The sequence below is a fragment of the Homalodisca vitripennis genome, chromosome 2, assembly GCF_021130785.1.
Source record: "Homalodisca vitripennis isolate AUS2020 chromosome 2, UT_GWSS_2.1, whole genome shotgun sequence".
NCBI lineage: Eukaryota > Metazoa > Arthropoda > Insecta > Hemiptera > Cicadellidae > Homalodisca > Homalodisca vitripennis.
The window spans coordinates 137531653-137547441 of record NC_060208.1 but is presented as its reverse complement, the minus strand read 5'-3'; the positions used below and the strand labels follow the sequence as shown (position 1 = coordinate 137547441).

The 15789-nt window shown below is 32.6% G+C and overlaps 1 protein-coding gene across 1 annotated transcript in view; it reads right to left on the bottom strand.

Moving 5' to 3' along the window:
- LOC124355820 (retinal homeobox protein Rx1-like) overlaps nt 1-15477 on the bottom strand; it is a 76332-nt gene extending 60855 nt beyond the window's left edge. Inside the window, exon 1 of the mRNA XM_046806974.1 lies at nt 15279-15477. Within this exon, the coding sequence (XP_046662930.1) occupies nt 15279-15477 (199 nt within the window). The remainder of the gene's footprint in view (nt 1-15278) is intronic.
- Between the last annotated feature and the right edge of the window lie 312 nt (nt 15478-15789).

The following is a 15789-nucleotide window of genomic DNA, read 5'->3' as shown; positions in this document are numbered from 1 at the left end:
TAGCGTTCTTGACTTCTCGTGCTCGTGACTTATGCACGTGACCTGCACCCTGTACACTGACAACGCGTTGGTTCATTTTCTCCTGTATGGACTCCAAGCATTTTTCAGGTAAGTTTTCTTTGAACTAGCTATATCCTCACCTGACGAAGAGGATAGATTCCAATCTTCAAAACGTTGTGTTATACATTTTGTAACGTATAACGGTGGCAAATGTTCGAAATACTATTGACCTCTCAATCCTTACAATGTTATTAACAAACTTTAAAAAAAGAATAAATACGAAGAATTTGGATTATTCATTCGACTTTCTGAATCTTAGACGGTGATGTGAGGCAACTGAGCACACATATCTAAGTAACTGTGTCTCCTTGGACCCGTGAAGTGTGTAATAGGTACGATTTGTAAGTAGCGAGTACTTAGACTATAGGAGTTATAAAGGAGTAAGTAGCGAGTATAAAGGAAATTAACTACTTCAGTGTCCTTCGTAGTAACACTCAAGCCTAAGAGAATGGAATGCATAGAGATCCTAACCTCTAGAAAACGTTTGGACGGTTTTACAAAACGTTTAACATAAGTATATACGCATGTGTAACCACAAAACATTGATATATATTATAGTTTCCATTCCAGTCACGTAGACGCGTCTGAGATAAAAATGTAATTATTAATAACAAGGAATAGCTAAGGGATTCAAGGGGCATGTTTTAATGTATAATAATTAACAACTTGACCAGCAGATTTTTAAGTTACTAAGTACTTTATATTTATTAGGCATATATGTAACAATTTTTAAATGTACAACTAACTGGTAGTGAACATCAGACACAAAACTATGGCATCCGCATTCGTTTCGTTCACACCCCTCAGAAAGGTGTTTAGGCCCAACACTCATCTGCCCCTACACCATAATACATTCACACTTCCCTCCCTGTGCTGTACAAATGCACCCTCTCAACACCCTCCTCCCGCCCTCAGCACAGCCGCCATTAACCCTCAGACTAACAGTTACAAATCAGCGATCAATTTGTGCCGACCAAAAATTGTATTAGATGCACCACAATATCTGCCATTAGCTTCAACAGCTTAGATTGAACTCTATAACAGACAAACACGTTCAACCGATGTATGTGTTTAATTCGCTCCATGGCACAGACGAGTTATAAAAAGTTATTATTATTATGACTATGACTAGGTAGAATAAATAATGGACTCAAAGTTTAGAAAAATGGGAGTTTTATTGGTACAAAGAAAAACATCTGTAATTTATGTCACACTGTCATGTCAATAAACAAAAAACGGCAATCTTATAACGTATAAATAATTTTCAACTATCAATATCCCAATCACTTTAATATCACGTGGTTATATTAATGACGAGGTGACGAGTCTTAAACTTTAATGCATTATCTAGCTTTGATAAAAGTTTTATTTGTAATAAAACACAATTTATTTCTGAAACGCATTTACAGTATATGTTTACATATCTCAAAAGTTTGGGGCATAAACGTTTTAGCTTCGATATGGAATGCTCAAAATCTGTAACTTTTGAGCAATAAGCTTATAGTAAATTTTACACAAGAAAAAACATTAGAAAATGTTATTTCCACAACGCCTTGCATATATAAAACAAATACATTACGCATAGGAACTAGTTAAATGTAAAATTCTATTATTAATCTTTAAAAGTTAGATACTGCCAATGTTTGCTAATATATTCATCTATATCTTGAAATATACTGAGTTAAATCGTGAATCGGTTTATTGTATGCAATTATTGCATGCTGCAATAGGGATCGCCACATTTGCAACAGTTTGAAAGATCTTTGATTTAAAAATAATAACTCAATAGATTAAAAAGTAAGTATGTTATAGAACTACAATGTTAAACTACAACTATAATAACAAAATAGTAATACTAGCGTAGTGATGCACTGTTACTTTGAAATATTATAAAATTATTTATTTAGTACCAAACAGAGGTCTAAATTGGGGGATATTCATTTCATTACTACACGATATGTTTAAAGAGGCCAAAAGAAGCATATTTAGTCCATCATAAACAATCTCAATTCCCTTTAAAAAGCTATATTCCTATTTAGTTTTTACTGTACACAACTTCCTAATTTTGACAGCAGTGCAACAGTGTTTAAACCCAGCTTTAACGGAAGTAAATAGAGGAGCTCACCACTATTCCTTAAAGTTAGTGTCACCAAAGTAAGTGATATGCTAGTTTGATTCTACTGTTTCTACTCAAAGTTCTCCAAAAATAACGCGATCTCTCTTCTTTATTTCCAAATTCCTTTCCAAAGACACAAAAATACACTTCCTTTTTATTTTACAGTATTGATTAAAGGCTACCGTACATAATAAAATTATCATGGTATGATGTGATACCATAAGATGCACGGAACGAGCAATGATATGGAAACATACACGATTGAGTTTAAGGTAACAACTTCAAGATACAATTATAGAGGGTTTCATATCTACAATTAAAGTGTTTTAATTTCATGCATATCTAAACAACAATGTTTACTTATGTTCAGAGTGTTTTCACTCTGCAATGAAGCTTTGAAGTTTCCATCCACTACTACTCCTTCTTTTCTTCAACTTCCGTCAACTTCTTACTCTTCAACTCATTTAAATCTGTGATAAAATATGCAGTATAATACATATAAGGATATCAGTCGTTCTATAAAACTTACTGGAATGAATTGAATTGGATTTTGGAATTTGATAATCCGATTCAACCAGTAACCAGGTACTAGAAACAGAACACGCCTACCTCTATGGAACTATTACAGGTGCTATGTGAAGCGAGAGGAATCAGTTGTTCTGGCCTGACACACTCGCCGACACGTTTAGATGTTAAGAACATCGCCCGGGGGTAGGGCTGTATTCAAATTGGCTGCTCTTAACGGACGGCACTGCTCGATTGAATAGGGTAGTACAATATGGAGGAATATTAAAAGAATTCAATAGTGTAGCAAAGACCTTTCAAAGGGATATACATATTATGTACAGTGGGACAACCTTAGAAAAAAACACCATTTATTATGTCTAGTACAAATTGTTTAGGGAATTTTGTATTGTGAATAGAATTTTCCCAAACTATACATATGAGACCTTATCGAGGGATGAATTGTAACCCACACAATTTTCACTGATAGATTTGGACGTCTAGCATTACAATTTTTGTTGACGTTTGGAATGTAGGTCTTTTATCTAAACCAAAGCTAAAAATGCCAGCAAATAATAAATGGATTTGATCAATCAATTATTAAAGTTTAATGTGTCTTATGTAATGTCACACAATATTAGAGTACATATTTGATAATGATGTGTACATGATAAACAGCAATACATTCACTGCGATATCTTTTGTATACATCTTAAGTTTTCATTGCTAATTAAGGAAAGAAGACAGTTAACTAGATTGTGTGTATGTATATCCGTACATTACCTGAGCGTTTACATAAAAATGCTCAGATAATGTATGGGTATATATTTAGTAAGAATGTTGAGAAGGATACATATAACATAAAAATTATCAAAACTGATAATATATATATATATATATATATATATATATATATATATAGGATAATTACTAAACTTATATACACATAAGTTTAATATATATATAAACCTTAGTGTATGGCTTAAGGTTTTTTATTTTTAAATAATTGCTAAAAGTAATGGATTGAAGAGCAAGTGGAACCCAAAATCATGTAACTTATTTAAAATAATTATTTGACTTATGCTTATAAATCGAATACTATGAAACCAAATTGTTGTTGATTATTCTAAATAGTAAAACAATTTGGAATATTGATATTTATAGAGGTATAAAAATAAACATTGTAAAACTCCAGCATCCTTAAAAAACCCTTTTGTTTTTATATAATTCCAAAAAGGAAGATTATTAATTAATTCGCATGTTTATATTTTTATGCATGGTTTTTTGTATTTAACGCAATATAAACAATTAATTATATTTCTTGTAGTTAAACACATGTTTACAAAATACAATTTTATTCAAATTTCAAATTCACGCTTTTTTCCGTTGTTTATCTTTATTAAATGTTTTTTATGCGATATTTTGGTTAAATAAATTGCTTGTCTGTCACAGAGGTATTGTTGAACAAAAGCTCAGATCATAGCAATTGCAGGGAATGCATATTAAGCCTAAAGATAACTTCTGTACAACTTTACCTCCATTAGGAGTGTATTCATGATCCGACTTTAGCACACCCTTCGTATGTTACTAGTGGCATTTAAATCATAGAAAAGTACATTGAATTAGTATAAAAATATTTCTAAGAAACATAAAATTACGTTATGAATTGTGAAACATATGAATGAAATGTTTTCTGATACTTAAAGAAACCCCAAAAAATCTTTTACAAAATCTTTGACCTAGTGGACTTCATATTAGGATTAAAATAAACAGGTTTCGGGCATCAGACAAATACCATCAGTTTACTGTATTTGTACTGACTTACTGTAAGTAACTAACGTATGTTTTGTGTATTTGTTGTGGTATTTTGTTTGCCATTTAGTACACGCGCTGAATAATTGATAGTTTAGTTTTTTACAGAAACAGTTTACTGTATTTGTACTGACTTACTGTAAGTAACTAACGTATGTTTTGTGTATTTGTTGTGGTATATTTAACACGCGCTGAATAACAGTTTAGTTTTTTACAGAAACAGTTTACTGTATTTGTACTGACTTACTGTAAGTAACTAACGTATGTTTTGTGTATTTGTTGTGGTATTTTGTTTGCCATTTAGTACACGCGCTGAATAATTGATAGTTTAGTTTTTTACAGAAACAGTTTTCTGTATTTGTACTGACTTACTGTAAGTAACTAACGTATGTTTTGTGTATTTGTTGTGGTATTTTGTTTGCCATTTAGTACACGCGCTGAATAATTGATAGTTTAGTTTTTTACAGAAACAGTTTTCTGTATTTGTACTGACTTACTGTAAGTAACTAATGTATGTTTTGTGTATTTGTTGTGGTATTTTGTTTGCCATTTAGTACACGCGCTGAATAATTGATAGTTTAGTTTTTTACAGAAACAGTTTACTGTATTTGTACTGACTTACTGTAAGTAACTAACGTATGTTTTGTGTATTTGTTGTGGTATTTTGTTTGCCATTTAGTACACGCGCTGAATAATTGATAGTTTAGTTTTTTACAGAAACAGTTTTCATTAAATTCAATAATTAGAAATCAGGATTAATGCTAGCTAAGATATAACGTACCGTAGAAGTGGTTTTGCATCCAGTTAATATTTATTCATGTGGCAGCAAAACATTCAGTATCTGTTGATAGAAGTTATTTACTCTAATTGCTTGAGTGGTAAGATAAGCTATAAGGTCGTAAATTGCAACTCCTATCAAACTATATGTTAATACCAAAACCATTCAATATGTTCATTTATCAATGCTTCAATATCTTACTTGTAATTATTTTACCTACAATAAGTAACTGAATTAAACCCATTTATGCTTTAGGAAGGACTTTATTAAGTTTAAAATTAAAATCAAGGAAAAAATATACACGATAGTAGTTACCATAATACAGTAAGTACTTGTATTAGAACTAGTTAAATCTAGTTTAAGAAATAAAGATCTTAAAAGTAAAAAGTTGTTTAGAAAATCTATGCTCATGATTGATAGTGAGTAGCAGTGTATTTGGAAAGTTAAATCGTTTATTTTTAATAGCTTCCAGATAAAATAAATTTGAAAATGTACTCGATACCTTTCGTGAATGTAGTTCCTAACATCGTGTAAGGTACTGCAGCTATTAATGTAATTTTATGATTAGTGCGCTTTCCGACGTTATCTGGCAATTTTATTCATTTGAACTTGACAGAGCATTTTTGAAACCGTGTGGTTGACTCTTCGTCTGTACATCTAAAGGTAAACAATATCTTATTTCACCAGGCAAAGTCCAAGCCTTGATGTTTGCCTGTCTGCCAACACTGGATAGAAAGATGTTGATTTTAGGGTCCAAGCAAAAAATTAAAGTTAAACATTAAATAGTAAAATTTTCACACTACTCTTATGGGTAACCGTGATGACAACGTTAAAATCACAGAATAAAAATATTTACAGGTAAAACAAATAGTAAACTCATGTGATGTTTTGTCTAGTAATAGTACCAAAAGTGAAGAAGCTAAGTTACGTTATTGAATCGGTCGGTAAGACTAGTCAATGAACGGTTTATAATAAGAAAAATTAAATGAAACACATTCGATATACAAGCCAATTATTCTATTGTATTCATTTGCCTAATATTCTAACTGATATCGTAAAGATTTATTTTAAAAAACCTATTTGTGAGAATAGACTAGTAGCCTAGACACTTACATGTAGGACCTGAACAGAGCTGAAAAGGCAAGGAAGGATTTCTAGCTGCTAAGGTAGTAATAATAGGAAAATAACCTATTTGTGAGAATAGACTAGTAGACACTTACATGTAGGACCTGAACAGAGCTGAAAAGGCAAGGAAGGCTTTCTAGCTGCTAAGGTAGTAATAATAGGAAAATAACCTATTTGCACATTATGAAGAGTACGCTCACGTGATTTGAGCTTGAATATAGGTATACTATCTCAACAGATATTTCTCTTTTGGACGCTTTCGACGCCACTCCACACTTCTAGCCAGTGACATTTATGATCAGTAATTTCCGTACCTTAACATCTAATGTAATCTGAATACGGAAATCTTTGAAATTGAAATTTATTTTGATCACCAGCTGTGAGAACAATCGTTACATATTAAAAATGACAAATGTCCAAAATCTTTCTATCCTTCCCAGCCTTCCACCATCAATAACGTACTTTAAAACACGAATTAATTAATTTGACTGTTACATATAAAATCGCCCTGCACCCGTATAACCAGCTGCGACAAGCAAGGTAAGGCAAGGTATATACGAGCCGCATCGCACGTCTACAAGGCAGTAATTGGTCGAGGAGCTTGTCAAGTTAGCTCGATTAGCATACAGTGGCTTGTCGAGAGAGCACACACTATATTAGCGTCTCGCTAGTGATGGAGCAATTATTTAATCAACTCTACAGAGCTTAGAGGAACTACTTGTTATTGCATGGCTTAATCCATTAACCTGACTTTCTCATCGAGTTTACAAATCTCGTTGCAACGTTTTAAATTAATTTACCTCTAATTACACAGTGCGAGCGAGTAATCTGTGAGCAGGTTTTGTGTGACCCTAACATACAGCAAAACCGAAACTTTTTGCATGCTTGAAATGTTTATATATGCCTAAATGTAGGTTTTCCCAAATTCTTTTAAAGTTACCGTGATTCACATTCACTAAAATACTAAAGTCATAATAAAGCATCCTTTCTTTAGACTTATACGGATGTAATAGATGAGCGCCAGTTTAAGCAAAACGCTGTGGAACAGTTAAAGTTTGAAATAAACACAATAGCTCAGTAACAAATAATCAAACGTACATGACATCGACCAACTTTATATTTACGTGGATGGCGATGTATTCTGATGTAGAAGGTAGGTATATATGTGTGTCCACCAAACATTGAGGAATGTACAAAAAATTAGATATTTTGAAAAACACCATATCCTTCATCTTTTAGTACAAAACTAGATTTTAGAAGTTATGGAACATATTGTTTTGTATAAAACATCTAACAGGCTTGAAGGAGGACTTTATTTGCTTCCAAATTAATAAAATATGTCCGAAGTTTCCAATGTGGTGAAGAGTTGTGTGCGGATGGGTTATTTCATATCACTACAAGCCACACTATGCGTCGTATCCTTTAAATCAGACTTAATTCACATAACAACCTGAATCTGGGGGCCTTATTTCACGATCTCTCATTTATACTTCATAAATAAATTATAAAACCCACTGAAACACGTAAAAAAATTATCAAAATTATTGAAAAAAGTATTGTACATCCATTGATTTTACAAATTATTATATTTATAACTGTGTACTAGTAAAAATAATAGTCGTTAAAAATATAATCTACGGATAAATAAATGTTTTACAAAAATTATATTTAAGTTAATTATTACGTTTCTTTAAGTCACAGAACTATAGATTTTCAAACCCAGGCCTTTTCCACAGTAAATTAAACCACTTGGCTCTTAATATTGAAACGGCTCTCCCAAAACATTGACACCAAGTTTTATACAACAATCAGCATGTTCTAGTGACCGAGGGATTTTGTTTAACTAAAATAGACATGGACATTAATAGTAAATTTTAAGCCCGGTTAAATGCATGTTATCTATTTGACCTTCCGCTTATTGCAGTGTCCGAAATTTGACGTTGCCACATGACTCTTGGAATCTGGAGTCCACGTCCGTCGGGGGAAATTTAAAAATGGTGACAAATTGTGATGAGACAATGAGAACACGCGTCTCTGGTGTCGAAACGATGCAGAATTCGTTTTGATCTTCTTCGTGGCTTCATGATTCAGTGTGGACCGTTTATTTTTCATATTTCAAACGAACATAAATCCAGATTTCAGGAGTCGTCTGTGATAGCGTCAGATATCAGACGCTGCACAAAGTCGAAGGTGAGCTGGAGCTTAACTCAACCTTCACATTGAATAAACCCTTCCGGACCATACGTTAAGTGTAGTGTTGTCCAGTTTATCCATTCAGTGGCATTTGAGCAAAGGAAGGTGAAGTCACAGACGGACCTTGCAAACTTGTACTTATGAATGCAACAACTTTTACCAAAACTGTTATGGATGCTCTATACAACAAATAATTAGTGAAAATATACGTCGATATCTTTGTCGCCAAGAGTCGATCTTCAAGACCAGAACCATTTTTTTATAAAAGTCTGACCGTCCATAGAATTTAACTAAAATTGGTTTGAGCCTTGTTTGGAATAATCAGTAAACCCAAATTGTTTTCTAGTACTGTTACATTATAGAAGTTGGAACCTAAGAAATATTAGGACTTTCCACTTAACTATTCAGCAAGTCTTACATATGCATGCATTTAGAACTAATTGGCATAGAAATTGTGGGGAATGAATTTCAACCAGTATTCCAATGTTCATTTGGTGATGAAAATGTAGCGCCGTAATAAAAATAGTTTGATATAAAAATACAATAACAGATATTTAGTGTTACTGTAATTCGAAAGAACGAAGAAGTCTTTAAGCCGGAAGTTTTCACATAACGAGAGCTCCAAAAATCCGGAGGTTTCTAGTAACTGGGGTCTTCTACAGGTCGAAATTCCATAGAGCCTGGGAGCTCCTAGATACTGGAAACTCCCTGATTCCAAAAGTGTCTAGAGGCCAAATATTTCAATAAACTGTGTGTTTACCTGGAGCTTAAAGAGGCCAAACAATTCTAGATATCCTTCCGGATTCCAAGAACTGTCAGTGGCCGAGATCTGAGTTCGGGAATTCTAAAACTCCGAGTCCAGGAGCTTCTAGAGACTAATATGATAGAAATTACAAGCTTGAAAGGAAAATTAGATTTTAGATGATGGGTGTTTCTAATTGCCGGAACCTAGAGGCTGAAAATGTATAGAATGTTGTATGAGCTGGCATCTGTTAGAAACGTCCTAGTTTCTAAATGTCGTGAGATTATCATTAAAAGTAAGTTCTGGGAATATATCGAAGCGTTTAAAGTTAAAATTTACGTAAAAAATTAAATAACAATCTGATCGTCTTGTACATGACAGTGCTGATAAATATAATTATATGATCTAAAAAGTTATGTTTAATATATTCTATTGCCGCTGCTCGAGAACTCCAAAGATGCGGGCACTGCCCACATTCACTGCTCCCATTAACAGCGACACACTCCAGTGTTCCAGTGACTATGTCTTCGTACACTTTTAAAGCTACTTAGAAGGATCCATTTTGGGCGTACTGTAAAAGTTATACACTTCAACAATTCAGTAATACACAGACAAAAGTCCTTTACATCAAGAAATTTATTTTCTCAATTTTGGTATTTATTCGTCACCACATGTATTGTTTGATCTGTATATTAAAAGGATAGAGTACAGAGCAATCGATCAAGAGTAATATCACATCCACGCAACAGGGAGCCACTATTCTTGAAGCTGTAAATACACTTCACCTTTAGTACAGTGCAACATTTTCTATGGAAATATGTTTTTATTGTTGTGTTTATTTACCTTTCTCAAAATCCTTGTAGAAATATTGCTAAAAAACCAGAGATGTAACTTTACACTTTATTTTGACTGATCTCTAGTTACCCAGGATGCTCAGCGATCATTTAACACCTTGTTTGTCAGCGCTGCAAAAATGTGTTGTATTGTAAGCTCCAACATTAAGAAGTTGCTACAAGGATCATAGACGGTTTTAGTTTATATAATTTATTATTTGTCATTTACTGGGTACGGTACATATAATTCATACCTCATGACTACTTAGTGCATTACTTTGTAATATTTAATTATATCATTGTTATAATACAGTATTATAATTAAAAAATATAATAAATCTTGGTATATACGTGATTGTAAACTTATTCATGATCAATCATAGGAACACATATAGATGGCCACGCACTAGAAACCTAAAATAAAATTAAGTGCAACTTCCTGTTAAATATAAAAAGCTGAAAATAATTATTTCATGCCGACTTAAAAAAATTATCACCTACAAAAAAGTCTTAAGATCCTGTTACAAAAACAGTTTTTTGTAATAATTTTTCAATTCAAAGTTTGGAAAAGGAATGGTCATGTATTAGTTATTATGCATTATAACGGAAAACAATTTTTTTAGAACTATCAGGTCATTTTACAATAGACCTATTGTTTGCTTTTACGTGATTTTATATTTTGTCAAATTTTCAGATAACAAGCGCACAAAGTTTTAAATAGTATAAAATGTTACGATACGTAATAAAATAGGCTATACGCTAGTATGCTACGGTTAAACGATACATATCTTAGTTCTTAATAAATTCGGAATATTCTTGGTACAGAGGTAATGGCTTGGATGAATTTGTTAAGTAGGCACTCTTAAACAATAAAACGATTGAAGATGGCGATCATTCGCGTTTAGGAATATTTGTATCTCGGGTATTTCACATCATAAATCAAAACTTTCCTTAAACTTATAAAGCAATTTCAAACAACATATTCTTAGGCTACTTAATTTTTGATAACGCTTAATGTTTCAAGACGGTTGCCGTTTAAATGAATTGTAACTAAACCTAGTCTATTTTTTCATTTAACAAATGTATAAAATATATTTTTTTATAAGGATGACAGTTATTATAACATCAGTGTAACGTTTTAACTATTAATTGTTACTATTTATTATTTAATTGTTACTGTAGTATATATTGCATTTATTTTACAAAAGTAATTATTGATTTATATTGTTAATATTGTTATTTATTTTGTTCCTTTAATCATCTCACATCCTAACTAATTATTTGTCACTACTATGTCTACTTAAGTGCACGCAGTTTAAGACCTGGCTCACAGTATCATAGTCTGAAGTGACAATACCATCATGTTTGTGTGTTACTGTAAATTGGTTATTGACTGTAAATAAATAAGTAATACATCTTCTGTTAGACATTTCGAGATGACGGCCTCAAGTGAAATCTACATTTCTTCCGACTGAGTTGGAAAAAACATTTTGCTTTGTTTATATTATATCCAAATTGTTTATTACCAAAACTTTGTAGCAAAATATGTTTTAATACATAATGTTTTGGTAGACCTAGGTTTAGAAAGTAGTTAAGATCACCTGAAATGTATGTATATTTTATCCAGTGCAGTATATTTTCTAAGGTTTTGGTGTCATATTGTTTTTTGGTGATATAAAGTTTAAAATGATATAGGCTGCTTAAAATTAAATTATATTTTAATTGAACATACACATCCGCGGAACATTAAAAAAATTAAACAATTTGCGTATATTGTGTGTAAAACAATACATTTAAATATGTTTCCATCAGTGTATTTAAAAATCAATAAATTCGATAAATAAGCTGACTGACTTGTAGACATTACAAAACAAGGTACTCAATTTGCAGCTCAACTTTGATTCGGCAAGGTTTTGGACAATATTATTATTGTTTGGAAGTCTGGTGCTTAAATTACTTTTAAATATAGGATTAAATTGACAATCACCTATATGTTTAGTAGATAAATTACTACTGTAAATAGGAACTACTTTCATCATATCTTCACTGTTAAAAGGTTTATTGCTGTTAACATCGTATAATAATCCGTGGCAATATTAATATATTTAAGGTTAGAGAACACTTAAGTATTTTCCTAAATCTAAACATAGTAATTTTCCCCTCCTGACACGGTTTAAACTATAACGATTTACGGGTAAATTTGTCAAGAGTTCCGTTATGGGCATTCATAACCCAAAAACTTGTATGTTATAAAATTAAAATTGAGTGTTACAAAGTGTGATCAGAAAACTAAAATAAGATTAAAATAATATTTTAGTTTAAAAATTATCAAAACATATTTTAATTCTATCTAGTCCGCATGAAGTTTAATCGAATACTTGGGTTTGTAAGCTTATTTGACTGTGAGATAGCTCCAAAAAGCTTTGTATTCCTGTCATTAACACTATATATACAACAGTTACAACAAAGGTGAATACGTTATAGGTGTTCCCGTGATGCGTGACACTTTTACTTACCTTACTGTAAACGAAAGATTAATGGCCTACATTTGTTACAATCCGTCACATTCGTACATATGACACGAACCTTTACACATATTTTCCGCATTAAGTTTCAAGCTCGTACCTCCACGTTGAAACGAGGTTTTAACAATAGTTCTGATAACCAAACGATTTATTAAAGATAGGAAAATTGTACACAATGTATTATATTTAACAACATATATAATCAAAACTAAGTAGGCCTACCGGACTTTAGCCATCTAAGTATGTATGTTTCCTCTTACACGCGTAATGGCATTGGCTTAACCAAAAATCAAACTAGTTAGCTTTCGTTATTTTTAGGTAAAAAAATCTTTTCTTCTTTCCTTCAACATGCTTTGATATAAAAGAAGACCGTATCCAATGTTGATTTTTTACACTACGTAATGCGGTCCTTTCACTTTATGTGTTTTAAAGAAATAAACGTGGTTTCACTATGGTAGAGCTTTTAGGTTGGCATTACCCATTAAACCCTAGAGACCTTTCAAGCCACCAGCAACATTCTGTAGTTCTTTGCTGACACAATATTGTAAAAATGGGTACATATGAGTTAAGTGAGACGATCTGATTTGTTGATATTTCGTTCCATCTTGTTTAGATGGTGTAATTTATTTTGCTTCTCATGTCTCCTTGATCCACGTGAATCTATCTGTCTGCCGAAGAGCCTGAACGAAAACTGGTTATTATGCAGTAGACTTCAGTGGAAAGGAGACTCTTCACATTTATAAGTTTTAAAAAGAAATCTTGATTTGTTAATTGGTGTTACCACGTTAGTCAAAACAATCCATTATAATATTATAAAGAAAGTATGCATAAGTTCACACATTGTTGTCCAACGCTTCTGTAAGTAGCCTATTCATTGTTAAATAACACATTGATAAAACTTTAAAACAACCCAATATTAAATAAAATGTTAATTTCTTTTAAACATTGTATAGGTATGTTTATACATTCTATTGTTTACATATCATCCAAAGTTTGGTTATTACCTAATAGAGATGATCGTTAAAATAAAATTTGTTTGTAATTCGTAACATAAGCTTTTTATTAAGCATTTAATAAATATAATACTACTAACAATATAACTATCCTAAAAAATAGACAATTAGGAAATAAAGTCTGCCGTTTTATGATCCTACGCTGGAAATATTAAATTTATAAGCAACGGTCCTTAAATAAGATCATGATTAATCATTTTGTTGAATTGTAGTTTTTTTCTACATCTATGTAGAGTTTAGACTAAAGCAATTTATGATTTAATAAATAATTAAAATTTCAGACGCAATAATAACGATATTCTCAATTAATTTACCAAGTAAAATGTGACTTCGTATACTTAATATTTTTATTATTATTGTATCATCTACTAGGTATTATTTTTATCATATTATTTATTATTATTGCTATCTTGTTATTTATTCCATTGTTACCGTTATTTTTATTACTACATTATTATTACTTCATGATTATTAGTTATTTAGTGAGTACTAAGGTCTTTCTATTACATATTACTATTCAATTCATCTTGCAGAATAATTTTTTTGCAATATAATGGTTAACTGTCATCATATTAAGTATATATAGAAATGGTTTAATATTAAAATGCGATTGCCCTGGGTATAAATAAATAAGCAATAACCAAGCTTATTACTGTATTTATAATACAAGTTAGTACAATTAGCTGATTTCATTTTTCATTCAACTTTCTCCCCAAACGTTATTAGTAGTTAGATTTTGTACTGATACACAACTTTTATATACAAAATATAAGACATACTGACAATTTCGAAGTGTATACAAGTGTAGCCGTTTTAACCACAATTTACTAGACTACTAGTCACACAGCAGGAAGCTAGCTATAGGATACATGCATAGCTGTTCCCATGTATAAATAGCTACATCTGAAGGGTGTTGGTTAGGACAGTTGGGAGAGTCGTAATGTGCGGCATTTATTGATAAAACACTACTTTGGACAGTTGCCTTCTATTAGAAGTAAAGACATCGAGGGAATTGTAAAATGAAATACCAAAATAAAGATGAGCTAAATCCAGTTATTTATCTGAAGGGACACAACTATATTTTTGCTATTACATTAGTTTTCTATCTTACATTAGTGTATTGTTAAACTTATACTGTGAATTTATAATTTTATTGGCAGATTTTATTTTACTTTTGTACTTATTATTAAGACTATTGCTGAAGTTTTATATACATTACAAACTTTGGATGAAGCTTAAATAATGCATTCTAAATTTATCGTCCTACGTACCCGCGTACACAGTAATGTCAACAGATTTTGAAAATAACTAGTCAATCAATGTTATTAACATTATATTCGTATGACCTTGTAATAACTTCATTCTTGTTATAGGCTATTCTCATTAAAATGGATCAAACTTATTTAGGCTATACAGGTTTGAAACAGTGCAGCTTAGTCTACGCACACAATAAGCATGTTAATACCAATATTATCTAGCTGTTCTAAATTACAAAACTCTCCCACTTGTGAGAACGACTTTGTTATACATCATGTATCATCAATAACGAGTAACTACTATTACCCCACGAGACTCACCGCTCGACTCGGTTCCGGGTCCCTGGGGGTCCGGAGCTCCCGGGCGAAGACCCAGGATGGACTCTATCGTGTGGTGCTTGGGAGGCGTGGGATGACTCTTCTGCAGGGACAGGCCGAAAGCCGTGACGGCGGCGCGGTGCTGTTGTATCAGCATGTCCAAGTCGTGACGACGGGCCTCCTCACTACTCTCGGTATCCATGCCGACTGCGGGGCGCGAGACCGGGGGGCCATAGGGGGGGCGGGGCCGTGTACGGCCAACCAGCGCGCGGCGGCGGTGGAGGGGTGGTTACCATGGAGACCGGCCGGTGGGGGCCGTGGGGGAATGCAATAATGGAAGCAACAACCGCCCGAACGGGAGCTTGTCCTTTTAAAAGCCCGCATTCAGCTAATGTCTGAGTCTATCGTGAAACGAGTAAATGAAGTGGGGAGCGGACTGGATGGGAGGGGAAGGGAGCAGACCGCACTCTATTACCGCGTCAGACCTATTATCCTATAAACCAACAAGCCGTTT